Source organism: Rutilus rutilus (genome assembly GCF_951802725.1).
Source record: "Rutilus rutilus genome assembly, chromosome: 25".
Taxonomy (NCBI): domain Eukaryota; kingdom Metazoa; phylum Chordata; class Actinopteri; order Cypriniformes; family Leuciscidae; genus Rutilus; species Rutilus rutilus.
The window spans coordinates 27609208-27625204 of NC_140229.1; the positions used below are offsets into that span (position 1 = coordinate 27609208).

At 42.4% G+C, this 15997-nt stretch overlaps 2 protein-coding genes across 3 annotated transcripts in view; one reads left to right on the forward strand and one right to left on the reverse strand.

The window, feature by feature from the left end:
- fbn2a (fibrillin 2a) overlaps nucleotides 1-10590 on the forward strand; it is a gene marked incomplete at its 5' end in the record, with an annotated part of 146402 nt that extends 135812 nt beyond the window's left edge. Inside the window, 4 exons of the mRNA XM_084401099.1 lie at nucleotides 6020-6139; nucleotides 7301-7532; nucleotides 8137-8284; nucleotides 9161-10590. Of these exons, the coding sequence (XP_084257225.1) occupies nucleotides 6020-6139; nucleotides 7301-7532; nucleotides 8137-8284; nucleotides 9161-9478 (818 nt within the window). The 3' untranslated portion in view covers nucleotides 9479-10590. The remainder of the gene's footprint in view (nucleotides 1-6019; nucleotides 6140-7300; nucleotides 7533-8136; nucleotides 8285-9160) is intronic.
- Nucleotides 10591-10717: 127 nt separating this feature from the next.
- Nucleotides 10718-15997, reverse strand: part of slc12a2 (solute carrier family 12 member 2) — a 63171-nt gene continuing 57891 nt past the window's right edge. Inside the window, exons 26-28 of one of the 2 annotated variants that reach the window (XR_014626390.1) lie at nucleotides 14202-14269; nucleotides 12585-13432; nucleotides 10718-12501 (exon numbers count right to left, since the gene is read on the reverse strand). Coding sequence is in view for 1 of the 2 variants with exons in the window: in XM_084401499.1 (XP_084257625.1) it covers nucleotides 13297-13432; nucleotides 14202-14269 (204 nt within the window). In the remaining variant the exon portion in view is untranslated. Of the gene's footprint in view, nucleotides 13433-14201; nucleotides 14270-15997 lie in introns of both variants that reach the window. The other variant, XM_084401499.1, reaches the window with a different exon arrangement.

Sequence of the window (15997 nt, forward strand, 5' to 3'; positions counted from 1 at the left end):
TGCATAACATGAGAATGAACCTCATTGGTTCTTGCTGAAGCTCAAACGTGCTGCGTAACACTAGAATGAACCTCATTGGTTCTTGCAGAAGCTCAAACGTGCTGCATAACACTAGAATGAACCTCATTGGTTCTTGCAGAAGCTCAAACGTGCTGCATAACACTAGAATGAACCTCATTGGTTCTTGCAGAAGCTCAAACGTGCTGCATAACACTAGAATGAACTTCATTGATTCTTGCAGAAGCTCAAACGTGCTGCATAACACTAGAATGAACCTCATTGGTTCTTGCAGAAGCTCAAACGTGCTGCATAACATGAGAATGAACTTCATTGATTCTTGCAGAAGCTCAAACGTGCTGCATAACACGAGAATGAACCTCATTGGTTCTTGCAGAAGCTCAAACGTGCTGCATAACACGAGAATGAACCTCATTGGTTCTTGCAGAAGCTCAAACGTGCTGCATAACACGAGAATGAACCTCATTGGTTCTTGCAGAAGCTCAAACGTGCTGCATAACACGAGAATGAACTTCATTGGTTCTTGCTGAAGCTCAAACGTGCTGCGTAACACGAGAATGAACTTCATTGATTCTTGCTGAAGCTCAAACGTGCTGCATAACACGAGAATGAACCTCATTGGTTCTTGCTGAAGCTCAAACGTGCTGCGTAACACGAGAATGAACTTCATTGATTCTTGCTGAAGCTCAAACGTGCTGCATAACACGAGAATGAACCTCACTGGTTCTTGCAGAAGCTCAAACTACTGATAATACGAGAATGAACCTCATTGTTTCTTGCAGAAGCTCAAACTACTGATAATACGAGAATGAACCTCATTGTTTCTTTCAGAATCTCAAACGCGCTGTGTAACACTAGAATGAACCTCATTGGTTCTTGCAGAAGCTCAAACGTGCTGCATAACACGAGAATGAACCTCATTGGTTGTTATTGAAGATAAAATGTGTGAGAATAAACCTCATTGGTTCTTGCTGAAGCTCAAACGTGCTGCGTAACACGAGAATGAACCTCATTGTTTCTTTCAGAATCTCAAACGCGCTGTGTAACACGAGAATGAACCTCATTGGTTCTTGCAGAAGCTCAAACGTGCTGCATAACACGAGAATGAACCTCATTGGTTCTTGCAGAAGCTCAAACGTGCTGCATAACACGAGAATGAACCTCATTGGTTCTTGCAGAAGCTCAAACGTGCTGCATAACACGAGAATGAACCTCATTGGTTCTTGCTGAAGCTCAAACGTGCTGCGTAACATGAGAATGAACTTCATTGATTCTTGCAGAAGCTCAAACGTGCTGCATAACACGAGAATGAACCTCATTGGTTCTTGCTGAAGCTCAAACGTGCTGCATAACACGAGAATGAACCTCATTGGTTCTTGCTGAAGCTCAAACGTGCTGCGTAACACGAGAATGAACCTCACTGGTTGTTATTGAAGATAAAATGTGTGAGAATAAACCTCATTGGTTCTTGCTGAAGCTCAAACGTGCTGCGTAACACGAGAATGAACCTCACTGGTTGTTATTGAAGATAAAATGTGTGAGAATAAACCTCATTGGTTCTTGCTGAAGCTCAAACGTGCTGCATAACACGAGAATGAACCTCATTGGTTCTTGCAGAAGCTCAAACGTGCTGCATAACACGAGAATGAACCTCATTGGTTCTTGCAGAAGCTCAAACGTGCTGCATAACACGAGAATGAACCTCATTGGTTCTTGCTGAAGCTCAAACGTGCTGCATAACACGAGAATGAACCTCATTGGTTCTTGCAGAAGCTCAAACGTGCTGCATAACACGAGAATGAACCTCATTGGTTCTTGCAGAAGCTCAAACGTGCTGCATAACACGAGAATGAACCTCATTGGTTCTTGCAGAAGCTCAAACGTGCTGCATAACACGAGAATGAACCTCATTGGTTCTTGCAGAAGCTCAAACGTGCTGCGTAACATGAGAATGAACCTCATTGATTCTTGCAGAAGCTCAAACGTGCTGCGTAACATGAGAATGAACTTCATTGATTCTTGCAGAAGCTCAAACGTGCTGCGTAACATGAGAATGAACTTCATTGATTCTTGCAGAAGCTCAAACGTGCTGCGTAACATGAGAATGAACTTCATTGATTCTTGCAGAAGCTCAAACGTGCTGCTTAACATGAGAATGAACCTCATTGGTTCTTGCAGAAGCTCAAACGTGCTGCATAACACGAGAATGAACCTCATTGGTTCTTGCAGAAGCTCAAACGTGCTGCGTAACACGAGAATGAACCTCACTGGTTGTTATTGAAGATAAAATGTGTGAGAATAAACCTCATTGGTTCTTGCTGAAGCTCAAACGTGCTGCGTAACATGAGAATGAACTTCATTGATTCTTGCTGAAGCTCAAACGTGCTGCATAACACGAGAATGAACCTCATTGGTTCTTGCTGAAGCTCAAACGTGCTGCGTAACATGAGAATGAACCTCATTGATTCTTGCTGAAGCTCAAACGTGCTGCATAACACGAGAATGAACCTCATTGGTTCTTGCAGAAGCTCAAACGTGCTGCATAACACGAGAATGAACCTCATTGGTTCTTGCAGAAGCTCAAACGTGCTGCGTAACACGAGAATGAACCTCACTGGTTGTTATTGAAGATAAAATGTGTGAGAATAAACCTCATTGGTTCTTGCTGAAGCTCAAACGTGCTGCGTAACATGAGAATGAACCTCATTGATTCTTGCTGAAGCTCAAACGTGATGCATAACATGAGAATGAACCTCATTGATTCTTGCTGAAGCTCAAACGTGCTGCGTAACATGAGAATGAACCTCATTGATTCTTGCTGAAGCTCAAACGTGCTGCGTAACATGAGAATGAACCTCATTGATTCTTGCTGAAGCTCAAACGTGCTGCGTAACACGAGAATGAACTTCATTGATTCTTGCTGAAGCTCAAACGTGCTGCGTAACATGAGAATGAACTTCATTGATTCTTGCTGAAGCTCAAACATGCTGCGTAACATGAGAATGAACTTCATTGATTCTTGCTGAAGCTCAAACGTGCTGCATAACACGAGAATGAACCTCATTGGTTCTTGCTGAAGCTCAAACGTGCTGCGTAACATGAGAATGAACCTCATTGATTCTTGCTGAAGCTCAAACGTGCTGCGTAACATGAGAATGAACCTCATTGATTCTTGCTGAAGCTCAAACGTGATGCATAACATGAGAATGAACCTCATTGATTCTTGCTGAAGCTCAAACGTGCTGCGTAACATGAGAATGAACCTCATTGATTCTTGCTGAAGCTCAAACGTGCTGCGTAACACGAGAATGAACTTCATTGATTCTTGCTGAAGCTCAAACGTGCTGCGTAACATGAGAATGAACTTCATTGATTCTTGCTGAAGCTCAAACATGCTGCGTAACATGAGAATGAACTTCATTGATTCTTGCTGAAGCTCAAACGTGCTGCATAACACGAGAATGAACCTCATTGGTTCTTGCTGAAGCTCAAACGTGCTGCATAACACGAGAATGAACCTCATTGGTTCTTGCTGAAGCTCAAACGTGCTGCATAACACGAGAATGAACCTCATTGGTTCTTGCAGAAGCTCAAACGTGCTGCGTAACACGAGAATGAACCTCATTGGTTGTTATTGAAGATAAAATGTGTGAGAATAAACCTCATTGGTTCTTGCTGAAGCTCAAACGTGCTGCATAACACGAGAATGAACCTCATTGGTTCTTGCTGAAGCTCAAACGTGCTGCATAACACGAGAATGAACCTCATTGGTTCTTGCTGAAGCTCAAACGTGCTGCGTAACACGAGAATGAACCTCATTGGTTCTTGCAGAAGCTCAAACTACTGATAATACGAGAATGAACCTCATTGGTTCTTGCTGAAGCTCAAACGTGCTGCGTAACACGAGAATGAACCTCATTGGTTCTTGCAGAAGCTCAAACGTGCTGCATAACACGAGAATGAACCTCATTGGTTCTTGCTGAAGCTCAAATGTGCTGTGGAACACGAGAATGAACCTCATTGGTTCTTGCTGAAGCTCAAGTGTGCGAGAATGAACCTCAGTGGTTCTTGCAGAAGCTCAAACGTGCTGCGTAACATGAGAATGAACCTCATTGGTTCTTGCTGAAGCTCAAACTACTGATAATACGAGAATGAACCTCATTGTTTCTTTCAGAATCTCAAACGTGCTGCGTAACACGAGAATGAACCTCATTGGTTCTTGCTGAAGCTCAAACATGCTGCGTAACATGAGAATGAACCTCATTGGTTCTTGCTGAAGCTTAAACGTGCTGCATAACACGAGAATGAACCTCATTGGTTCTTGCTGAATCTCAAACGTGCTGCGTAACATGAGAATGAACCTCATTGGTTCTTGCTGAAGCTCAAACGTGCTGCATAACACGAGAATGAACCTCATTGGTTCTTGCTGAAGCTCAAACGTGCTGCGTAACACGAGAATGAACCTCAGTGGTTCTTGCAGAAGCTCAAACGTGCTGCGTAACACGAGAATGAACATCATTTGTTCTTGCTGAAGATCGAACGTGCTGCGTAACACGAGAATGAACCTCATTGGTTGTCGCGGAAGCTCAAATGTGCTGCGTAACACGAGAATGAACCTCATTGGTTCTTGCTGAAGCTCAAACATGCTGCGTAACATGAGAATGAACCTCATTGGTTCTTGCTGAAGCTTAAACGTGCTGCATAACACGAGAATGAACCTCATTGGTTCTTGCTGAAGCTCAAACATGCTGCGTAACATGAGAATGAACCTCATTGGTTCTTGCTGAAGCTTAAACGTGCTGCATAACACGAGAATGAACCTCATTGGTTCTTGCTGAATCTCAAACGTGCTGCGTAACACGAGAATGAACCTCATTTGTTCTTGTGGAAGCTCAAACGTGCTGCATAACACGAGAATGAACCTCATTGGTTCTTGCTGAAGCTCAAACGTGCTGCGTAACACGAGAATGAACCTCAGTGGTTCTTGCAGAAGCTCAAACGTGCTGCGTAACACGAGAATGAACATCATTTGTTCTTGCTGAAGATCGAACGTGCTGCGTAACACTAGAATGAACCTCATTGGTTGTCGCGGAAGCTCAAATGTGCTGCGTAACACGAGAATGAACCTCATTCTAACACAAGAATGAAGAATGTAACAAGAATGAAGCTCAAATGTGCTGCGTAACACGAGAATGAACCTCATTGGTTCTTGCAGAATCTCAAACGTGCTGCGTAACATGAGAATGAACCTCATTGGTAGTCCAGTCTAGATAGAACAAGCGCTTGGACAAGGCGCTAGCTCCGATAGGTAATGTAGTGTTGGGTTGGCCGGGTCCACAAGCAGAAGATTCAAAAGCTTCCTGTTCTCTTCTCTTCGCTTCAAACCTTTGCATCACATCCAAACAGACTCTTGGGTTCTGCTGGCTGATCAAGAGTATGCCATTTATCCTTTTCAGCCATTGTGGGCAAATTCAACCACAGATTTCTCTTGCTTACAAATGCCAAGCCGAAAGATCCAGTTCGAGTCTCTGTCCATGACGTTCCCTGCAAACAAATGGATCTTGCTCAATTATGTCGGCCTTGCAGGTTCTTTCACACTGGCATTTGGTGCACTCACAAACTCCTTTTGCATGATATGAACATGCGAGTGATGTGAAGTTCATTTGGATGATATGAACGCTGTTTTCTAAACCTAAAGTTTGCTTGAAAAGGTGTTTCTAGCATTCTCCTCATCTCTTATATCTCTTATGGTACATGCACGGCATACAAACACAAACCCGTTGATGACGCATGTACACCATGGTTTGGATCCAAAAGCACAATGTGAAGAGACGGGGAAGGATGAGGCGAGGAATCACACTCGGTGCAGACCAAGCAATGGAAGTGTGAAAGCACTGAAGTGTCCAGCGTACTGTTTGCGAGGCCACTGCACTATACTATGTGAGATGCATGAATTACGTTACATAATGTATTGACTGCTGTTTCGCTCTCTTTCTCTCAGATATAGATGAGTGTGTGCGTGATCACAGGTGTCAGTTTGGCTGTCAGAATGTTGCGGGTGGTTTTCGCTGCAGTTGTCCACAGGGATACACTCAACACCAGCAGTGGAACCAGTGTGTGGGTTAGTGTACACACACACAATTGTTGGGTTTCCGAGTTTTATGGGCACTTTCCATAGACATCATTTTTATACTGTACAAACTGTATATTCTATACCCTAACCCTAAACTTTGCAACCTAAGCTTAAATGGGAGTAAAACAGAGATTGTTGCATTTAGAGCAGACCTAACTGAAATCTTATCACCCTATGTCAAGCCTTATGTGAAACATCTGGGAGTCCTTCAGGGGGGTGTTTCCCGAAAGCATCATTAGCCAACTATGATCATAAGTTCCGTCGTTATCAGCAGTTCAGCTAGTCGTGTTTCCCGAAAACATTGTTCAGACGAACATTCGCAGACAACATTGCAGAGTTGTGTGTTTGGAGCGACAGCTCTCGACCTGTGGTTAGAAGCAGTTTCTTGTTTGCATGACATGTGGACTCAATAAATCCTTACCTTGAGCCAAATAAGCAAGCTGACATTCAGTACAATCTATATCTTTTATTTAGAATACAAATGTCATTTACATCTTTTAGTTTGTCAAGAGATTTAAAGCAGTTTTTGAAGAGTGCGCATGTGTGAATGAGCTCTACTACGTAAGAACGAGCCTGTGATTGAATCTGGAAATAAAGCAAAATAACTGAGAAGAATGAGAAATAGTTCTCAGATGCCATGCCCGTAATTTATAGCAAAACATCAAGCATTAATTCAATCTCAACTTCTTTTAATAAAACTGTTTATTACTCCACCACCTGTGTGACATCATTAACCAACGTGGTTGAATGACCAATTTGCGACAATATGGTTTCAGGAAACAGTTGTGACTAGCTAGTTCATTTCTTCAACGATGCTTCGTACTGTGATAGTGAAGCAGAGAGTTACGGCGTTGTACGGAAAACACACCCCTGGACAGTGCTCTAAAGCTGGATAGCAAGTAAATCCGTTTGTAAAATTAAGTTTCTATCAATTGCGAGTCTTGGTGAAAATGGTATTTTCTCCTTTTTTTTATAATTTTGATGATTCATGCTTTTATTTCCTTGACACTCTAGCGTATCCGCTCCTAAACTTTGGAACAGCTTGCCAAATCAAATCAGAACTGACCCACATTGTTAAATCAAAGTTAAAACGTTTATATTTGATCTTTCCTACAATCTGTGATTCTTTACTGTTTTTCTGAACTGCAGATGACAATGAGTGCTTGAACCCGGGCAACTGTGGTTCAGCTTCCTGTTTCAACACGCTGGGCAGCTTTAAGTGTGGCTGTCCATCTGGCTTCACCTTCGACCCTGTGTCCACGAGCTGTGAAGATGTGGATGAGTGTGTGTCCTCCATGAGCCCCTGCAGATATGCCTGCTCAAACACACAGGGGGGATTCGTGTGCGGATGTCCCGCGGGATATTACGGAGCGGGACAGGGGCGAGTCTGCACCAAATACTGTTGCACTTCATCATATTAGCGCTCAAACTACAGTCATGTGGAATTTTTACATAGCAAGACAGGTTATGGTTGAATAGTGGATAGTGGACAAGTAATAAGGATCTCATTGTAATATTATAAATGATTAAACTTTTTGTTTTTGTGCAATTTTTGGGCACATCTAATGAAACCTGCTCAACATGGTTGGATTTAAAACAATGTTTTTATTATAGTTCTCTTTATTTCATGTTTTTTACTGATTGATTATTATACTATTTTGTGTAATACAATCAAAAATACTATATTACAGTAATGAGAATCATCATTGATGATTATGGGAACATTAATGTTCAGATGGATTACAGCGAAAATAGCTTTTTTTTATTACAGTAATGAAACATAAGAAGACAATTGTCATGAAAATAAAACATTTAAACGGTGCTTGATCCTTTAGTTTCTTACCATGCAAACAGTGGGAAAGCTGCCTTTTGCTGTGTGTCTGCTAAATGTGAATGACATGGGTAGAAATACAGAATTCGGTGTGATTTATTAGTCTTATTTGGATCTTTCTCATCAGTGAGATTGAATGAGTGTGTTCCTGCAGGCACTGTTTATCTGCTGCTGGTTTTGGAGGTGGTGAACTTGGACCAGAAGAAGAAAACGCTCTTCCTCCTGAAACCTGCTTCGGCTGCAAAACCAATGGACACCAGAAGAAAATTGTCAGGAGAAGACACACTTCAAACTTCACACAGGTAAAAAAAAAAAAAATCAAAAAAAAAAAATCAAGAGCAATTCTTAAAGGGTTAATTCACTCAAAAATGAACATTCTGTCATTAATTACTCACCCTCATGTCGTTCCAAACCCGTAAGACTTTCGTTCATCTTCAGAACACAAATGTTCACAAAGTTTTTGATGAAATCTGAGAGCTTTTTGCCCCTACATTTGACACAACTACCACTTTCAAGCCCTCAGAAAGGCAGTAAAGACATCATTAAAGTAATCCATGTGACTCTAATCTCCAATGCGCATTCACACAACAAAGTCTGCTCTTGCATCAACACAACACGCATGCGTCAGGTGCTCTCGTCAGTGCACACAGGAGATTCACCTTTTGTAAATAAAGTGGTAAATTATGTTTTTTGTGCAAACAAAGCACTCTGGTCACTTCATAAATTGAGGTTAACCCACCTCACATTTGACCACTTTCAAGCCCCAGAAAGGTAGTAGTTGCGTAGCTGTCAATAGAGGGACAGAAAGCCCTCAGATTTCATCAGAAAGATCTTCATTTGTGTTCTGATGATGAACGAAAGTCTTACGGGTTTGGAACAACATGAGGGTGAGTAATTAATGACAGAATTCTCGTTTTTGGGTGAACGAACCCTTGAAACCAGTGTCGTGTAAACAGCCCCTAACAGTCATTTTTAAACTAAAAACGTAAAAGTTTTATGCGGTTTGGTCGTTCATTAACACGACAACGGTGTTTTGGGTGCCTGAAAACACAAACTTTTGAGCAACAAAAATGTGAATCGACAACAAGCATGCGCATTCCTCTTCTAAATTAATGTTGCATGTGGATGTCTGTTCACTGATCCTCATAACTGTAATATCATTTCTGCTGTTCCTAAAGGAAGGAGTTAGTCTGGCCAGTGTGGACGTGGATCAGCCGCTGAAGTTACTTCTCAAGCGTTCACAACTCAAACCCAGAGCAGCCGTCCTGAGGCTGGTGCCTGCAGTCCGATCCCTCGTCCAGCGCGAGACCTACTCCATCACAGCCGGAAACCAGGACGGGCTCTTCCAGATCAGACAGCGGGCAGGGGTCAGTTACCTGCACCGCACACACAGGACCTCCTCAAGGACACACTACACCCTGCAGATCAGAAGTTCTGATGACCCCGAGCGACCCGCTCCAGCCCTGCTCATCACACTCCACATCACACTCCAGTAGAGGAGCGGTTCTGATGACCCCGAGCGACCCACTCCAGCCCTGCTCATCACACTCCACATCACACTCCAGTAGAGGAGCGGTTCTGATGACCCCGATCGACCCGCTCCAGCCCTGCTCATCACACTCCACATCACACTCCAGTAGAGGAGCGGTTCTGATGACCCCGAGCGACCCGCTCCAGTCCTGCTCATCACACTCCAATAGAGGAGCGGTTCTGATGACCCCGAGCGACCCGCTCCAGTCCTGCTCATCACACTCCAATAGAGGAGCGGTTCTGATGACCCCGAGTGACCCGCTCCAGTCCTGCTCATCACACTCCAATAGAGGAGCGGTTCTGATGACCCCGAGCGACCCGCTCCAGCCCTGCTCGTCACACTCCACATCACACTCCAGTAGAGGAGCGGTTCTGATGACCCCGATCGACCTGCTCCAGTCCTGCTCATCACACTCCAATAGAGGAGCGGTTCTGATGACCCCGAGCGACCCGCTCCAGTCCTGCTCATCACACTCCAGTAGAGGAGCGGTTCTGATGACCCCGAGTGACCCGCTCCAGTCCTGCTCATCACATTCTAGTCAAGACTATACATATACAAGACTCATATAGTTATATGCAGCTTGAAAGGGCCTCGTTGGGGACATATTTTCAAAATGTAAATGCAGAAAATCCCACTATATTTATGTATGAAATTTGCATAGTGTTCAGAGGCTATTATGTGGATAAGATGGAAAGCCTCTATGTTTTAAACTGGAACTCCACCCCCCAAATCTCCCCAATTACCTGCATTTCCAGCCCTGAGTGTCTCTCTCTCTTTATCTCTCTCTCTCCTTATCCCTCTCTTTATCTCTCTCTCTCCTTATCTCTCTCTATCTCTCTCTGTGTTGCAAAACAGGTCATTCTTCTCAGTTATGGTTGACTGGAGATCATTGTAACATGTTTTGTTTACCTAGAAATAATAGCATATAGCAGATTACACTGTCAATTATACTGGGGTGTAGATTGTCCAAACAGTAAATAAACCTGTTAAACCGTACGTCTTGCCTCATTAACTCTTAAAGCACCTGTCTGTGTCTGCAGGTACAAGCCCATCACTGCCACCATTAAATGATGCTTCTAAACACTGGACACTGCCTGACCAGCACACGAGGGTAAGGGCCGATGACAAGGTTGTCTCTGAGGGTGAGGAGGATCATTAGGGCCCAGTGGTGAACGATGAGAGGCACCAACAAAAACAGAACAACAACTGATTATCATTTGTTTATTTTTATATATTGCAATAAAGATGTACAAAGCATCGATACCCTTAACCGTTAAAATGTTAGAAAAAAGCATGTGACAAATAACAGTACAGTATATCAAAACATTACTGTTCCAGCACAAGCAATCAGAACCACCCTCATGGTTTAGCAGGAAACTCAAACCATTGGTCAACAGAGCATTTCTTTAAAAGGCATATAAAAGATAGAAATGTGACCAAACATTGAAAAAGAAAAAGATTGTGCAGACTAAACCCAAACTAAAAAAACATCTTTTAAAAACTACTGTAACATAAAAGAAACAAAAAAACAACCTGTAATAAATAATTTCACCATATTAATTTGCTATTATTCCACTCCTTGATTAATCTGGTTAGGCTAAAAGATATTTACAAGTTAGTAAGGAAGTATAGTGTGAACTAGAGCTGGAACTCGTTGACCTTGATGTGTTAACTCATTTTCACACGATAAGCTACTGAGAAAATGTGAGACAGACTTTAGCAACACATTCTGCAGGACGAGAAGTGCTGTGACACGCCAAGGGCAAAATAACGTCTTCATCTACAGGACCCAGCCAAACCGTGGAGAGGCACTTTTAGAGCTCCTCGTGGTGTGGAAACTACAGCTGCAACTAATGCACTTCTACATCGGTGAGAAACACACATTATATGGTAGTGACACACTCTCCCACTTTCTTTTCTAGATCTACATATATTATACAAGTGTATTAATCATTCAAGAGAACAGGTACGAGTTGGACTGGTGATTCTGTCGTACGTTGGTGTGTCTGTACAGCACTCGTTCACCCGAACAAACAACACAGATTTTCAACAGGTAAGATTGTACCATCAGCTTCACTAACTTCACCCACTTCAAATGAAAACACATGCGGTGCACACACACACACATTTCACTTTTAAATATTAGTTTATATGGAGAACTATAAATGTGAATATAGTCGTCACATGGATTACTTCTCAGGTAAATGGCAGGGCTGTGAATTGCGTAAATATAACATACACAGAACTGCAACACACTGCGCCTGCAAACTATTAGTGTTGGGAACCAGATTCAAAGCGTGACCAAACCAAAGACGCTCCATATTCATATATTCAGCTAAACTGACCAACGCTTCAGTCACTGACCGCTTTAAACTAAGGCATGATGGGCCATACAACAAACATCTGGTCACATCCCAGCATTCAATCACAAGAACCGACCGGACAGACAGATAACATTCAGGAACAGGACAGACTGAAATCCTGGACGTCAGACGTCTCCAACATTAAAGATGAACCCGGCTCTCAATCCTGAGTTTAGATTACAATGTTTCAACGAGTCGCACGCAGTCCATCTGCATAGAGGAACACATCAGCCGCATTCAACGCAGAACACATTCTGTCTATGTGAGAGGGAAGATGGTGGTTTATCAAGGTACAAATGTACAATTCCAGACTGCTTTATAAAACTAGGAAAGCGTAAAGATGGGAGAGCTTTCCTAGACGGCCAGGATTACATTCTCGTTCAGGCATCAGTCCATCTATCGTCTGTAATCTACAGCTAGCCAGTATGGCTTGAAGACGACGAGTTAAAACAACAATCCTCATTTCATCTGTTAAGGCAAAGGTCTTCTCTGTGATTCCAGCAGGGCTTTGCTCTCGTTTGGGTCACTGTTAGTTTGAAAGGATCGGATTCCTCTTGTCCTCCCTTCGGACAGCACTCATCCATCCATCCATCAGCCTCTCTTCGTCAAACCAAAAACTGTTCAACTGTACACAAAGGGAAAACTAATATAGTTTTGTTAAACTTCTGACTTTTTACATTAGACTACGTGAAAGATGATTGTAATCACCCCGTAGTTCAGGTCTATCACTGGAACGAGAACATGGAGGGGCGCTGCGCAGAAACGCCACAACTCACTCGATGCTTAAAGGAAGACGTAAAACTTTGAAGAAAAAAACAACAGAGGAATAAAAACGGACTACAAAAAAAGCCAAAAAGTATTTTCTAATGCTGCGCAGTGGAGACCTCAGTCCACTCGTGCCGAAGCGTGATCAGATCAAGGAAGATTCACATTTAAAACCCAGTAAACAGCCTAAAATCTATATCATAAATTACCAGTCAGGGAAAAAATGTAAGAATTGAATATGATCGCACAGGAAGGCACATCCACAAGGCTATAAAAGTGGCGCAAAGAACCGTGTTTTTCTTCAAAGTGAGAAAAAAAGAAATGAGGTGATTATTGCTTCATCAAGAGCAAATCAAAAAGTACGAAAGAGGAAAAATAAATCCACAACTCAAAAAGTTGTGACAGTCATAGTAATGATAACAATGATAACAACAATCAGTGTAACATCGTGTGCTTGGAAACTGTGAGCTGAAGACAGTGTGACCCAGCAGACGTGATCTCTCCTGTTGGCGTAGAAGGAAGAACCGCTCTGGTTTCAGCGTCGTTGAGGAGCGTCTGTCGTCGTCATCATCATCATCATCATCATCATCATCATCATCAGTCAGATGTGCTGTACTCGTGTGTGTGTGTGCGTGTGTGCGTGTGCGCGAGCGCTCTACGAGTAGAAGGTGAGGACGCTCTGATGGTTCCCGCGCACTAACAGGATTGGCGGCAGGTCTTTGGAGAGTGTGTCCAGCCAGGCCATATACAGAGCGCTGGAGACGGCTCCTTTCCTGGCCAGCGGCATGCTCCTGTCACACACACACATACACACACACACACGTTAGTGCTGCTGGACAATAACGAAAGGAACTCATGATCATGACAATGAGTGAGACTGGCACTGAGGCACAAGTCTCTCGAATGAACATTCATTTCTCCTTGAGGATCTACAGCTGTGTTTCGGAAACATCACAGTGAGTGAGCGGCAGGAAACCAGGGCTCGCTCAGACACTCTACAAGACATTACAGGACTTTAAGGATCACAATCAGAGATCGCACTTGTCAAACAATATCTTTAGGATTTTTTTACAGATACAAGGTATCCAAATACAACTTACAATGTATTTATTAATATATATATATTAAATACAACGTTTATAATGTCTATTATTGTTCTATAAATAATATTTTATATTATAAAGCTGGCGTACTTCCTATCGAGATAAGGTCTGATGGGGTTTATCAGACGTGCTGCAGAGTTAATTTTGCATGAAATTTTTTTTTTTATGATTTTTCATATATATTGTATTTAAGTAAGTCAACCACTTTTCAAGTACCTCTTCGTAAATATGGCTCTTTTCAAGGGTTTTCCAGGACACTTATAGCTTCACGCTGCTTGAATTGAACTTTTTTTTTTTTTTTAAGTACTTGAAGTACTTTAAGCACCTTGTACGAAGCCTGACACACAGATAAAAGTTGAATCATAGTTTAGTTACGGTTCTTCATCTGATTGGCCGAGCATACGTGCTGATAAAACAGTCTTTTCACTGCATGACTCCGCTCAGGTTCGTAACTTACATGACGATGAGGTTGGCTGTGCTGGAGTGCTCCTTCAACAGCTCGTTCAGCCGGATCTGACGGTTACTCTGAGGAAAAACAAATCAATTCACAGGAAGCTGAAGTTACTGTATCTGTTAACAGCCGAGAAAACAAATACTTCAAACTAGACTTTCCAAGGAAACAAATGCACACCATCAATTTACTAGTTTTTTACAACATCTGAGAAAGACACACAGCACCCATACACCCATACCCTGATCTAAGATGGGTACAGGACCAGGGGAAGAACCCATACACCCATACCCTGATCTAAGATGGGTACAGGACCAGGGGAAGAACCCATACACCCATACCCTGATCTAAGATGGGTACAGGACCAGGGGGAGAACCCATATATCCGATCTCCAAAACTTGAGACTGGGAATGTCTCGTCTATCATCATTTGCAGCATCCATCACTTGTGGCGAACCACAGGGCTCGATTTCAGGTCCTCTGTTCTAAAACATCTCAATACTCATCACAAAAAAGTGGGGTCTTTGGTTTCTTCATTTATATAGGATTCAGGGGCCGGTCGCACCAGTAACTTAGTGCTCAGCCTAGTTTGACGTAAATGAGCACTAAGTTACAACTTACGCACTACTAAATATCTTTGAACTGCCCCATTAGACTTAGATGAAGCGCAACTCTACGTATAAACTAAATATTTCGGGAAGCCTCCGATCAGGAGTAACGGTTGGACTGAAACAGCAGACTGGCTGAACTGCACCAATAAGCTCTTATTTTACCCGACAGACTTCAATCCTTTAAGGTGTGTATCATTACACAGGGCAACTTTTTGAGCAATGTTGCTGGGCAATGCTGCCGTCAACGGGCAACCAGATGTGAGACAGGGCCCACGACCAATCTAAATTATCCAGATAGAAATGTATTGCCCATTTTCAATGGGAAAGTGCCCAAGCAACAATCGCTCGGCAAGACTGCCCAGCAACATTGCTCAAAAAGTTGCCCTGTGTATCATCACCTTTAGTCACACATGATGATGACGACATTTACACTCACTTATATTTTAAGAGAGACAACATTATGGGCAGAGGTGTAAAGTCCAGGGGTCAGAAAGTAAAAGTCCTGCCATATGTTTATTCCACCCATGAACTCAGAACTAATTAGTGAAATAAATCAGCTGGCTCTCTCCTGGCTGAAGATCTGCTCATTAGAAGATCCAGGTGATTGAGAAAGATACTGAGGAGGACTTCCTGAACCTGGACTTTACACCTCTGATTATAGGAGTAGATCAGCAGTGTGTGTCTCTGTCCCATTGGTCTGTGTTGTGCATGTCAAATAAAATCAGTCATATATAAAAATAGCATTTTTTTTTAAATCTGTACTTATTTCTTTATCCTTATTTGTTTCAAACACAGTTTCTAAATGTCATTTACATATAAAAACGCCTATGTTATTCATGATTAAGTATCGTATTTAAATGGAAACTTATTTCTACTGTTAGTTACGTGAGGCAAAAGAAGTTAGAATGAAGCATAAACTGAAATTCACAGACTATTTGAAGTCTGCTAGTGATCACTGAGTAAACGTCATGTTATGTGACTGCATTACTGTAGAACAGCGACCACAGTGTCGGAGTTTACAAGTCTTTTGAAAACCCATTTGACTCTTGTGCTTTTAACGTCTTGTGAATGTTTATTTTAATTTTGTTGTTAGACCTAGGCAATTTTGTACAGCACTTTGGTCAACCAAGGTTGTTTTAAAAACTTAAAAACTGAAACTTGAAACTTTCCAGAGAACTCACCAGGGGCGGC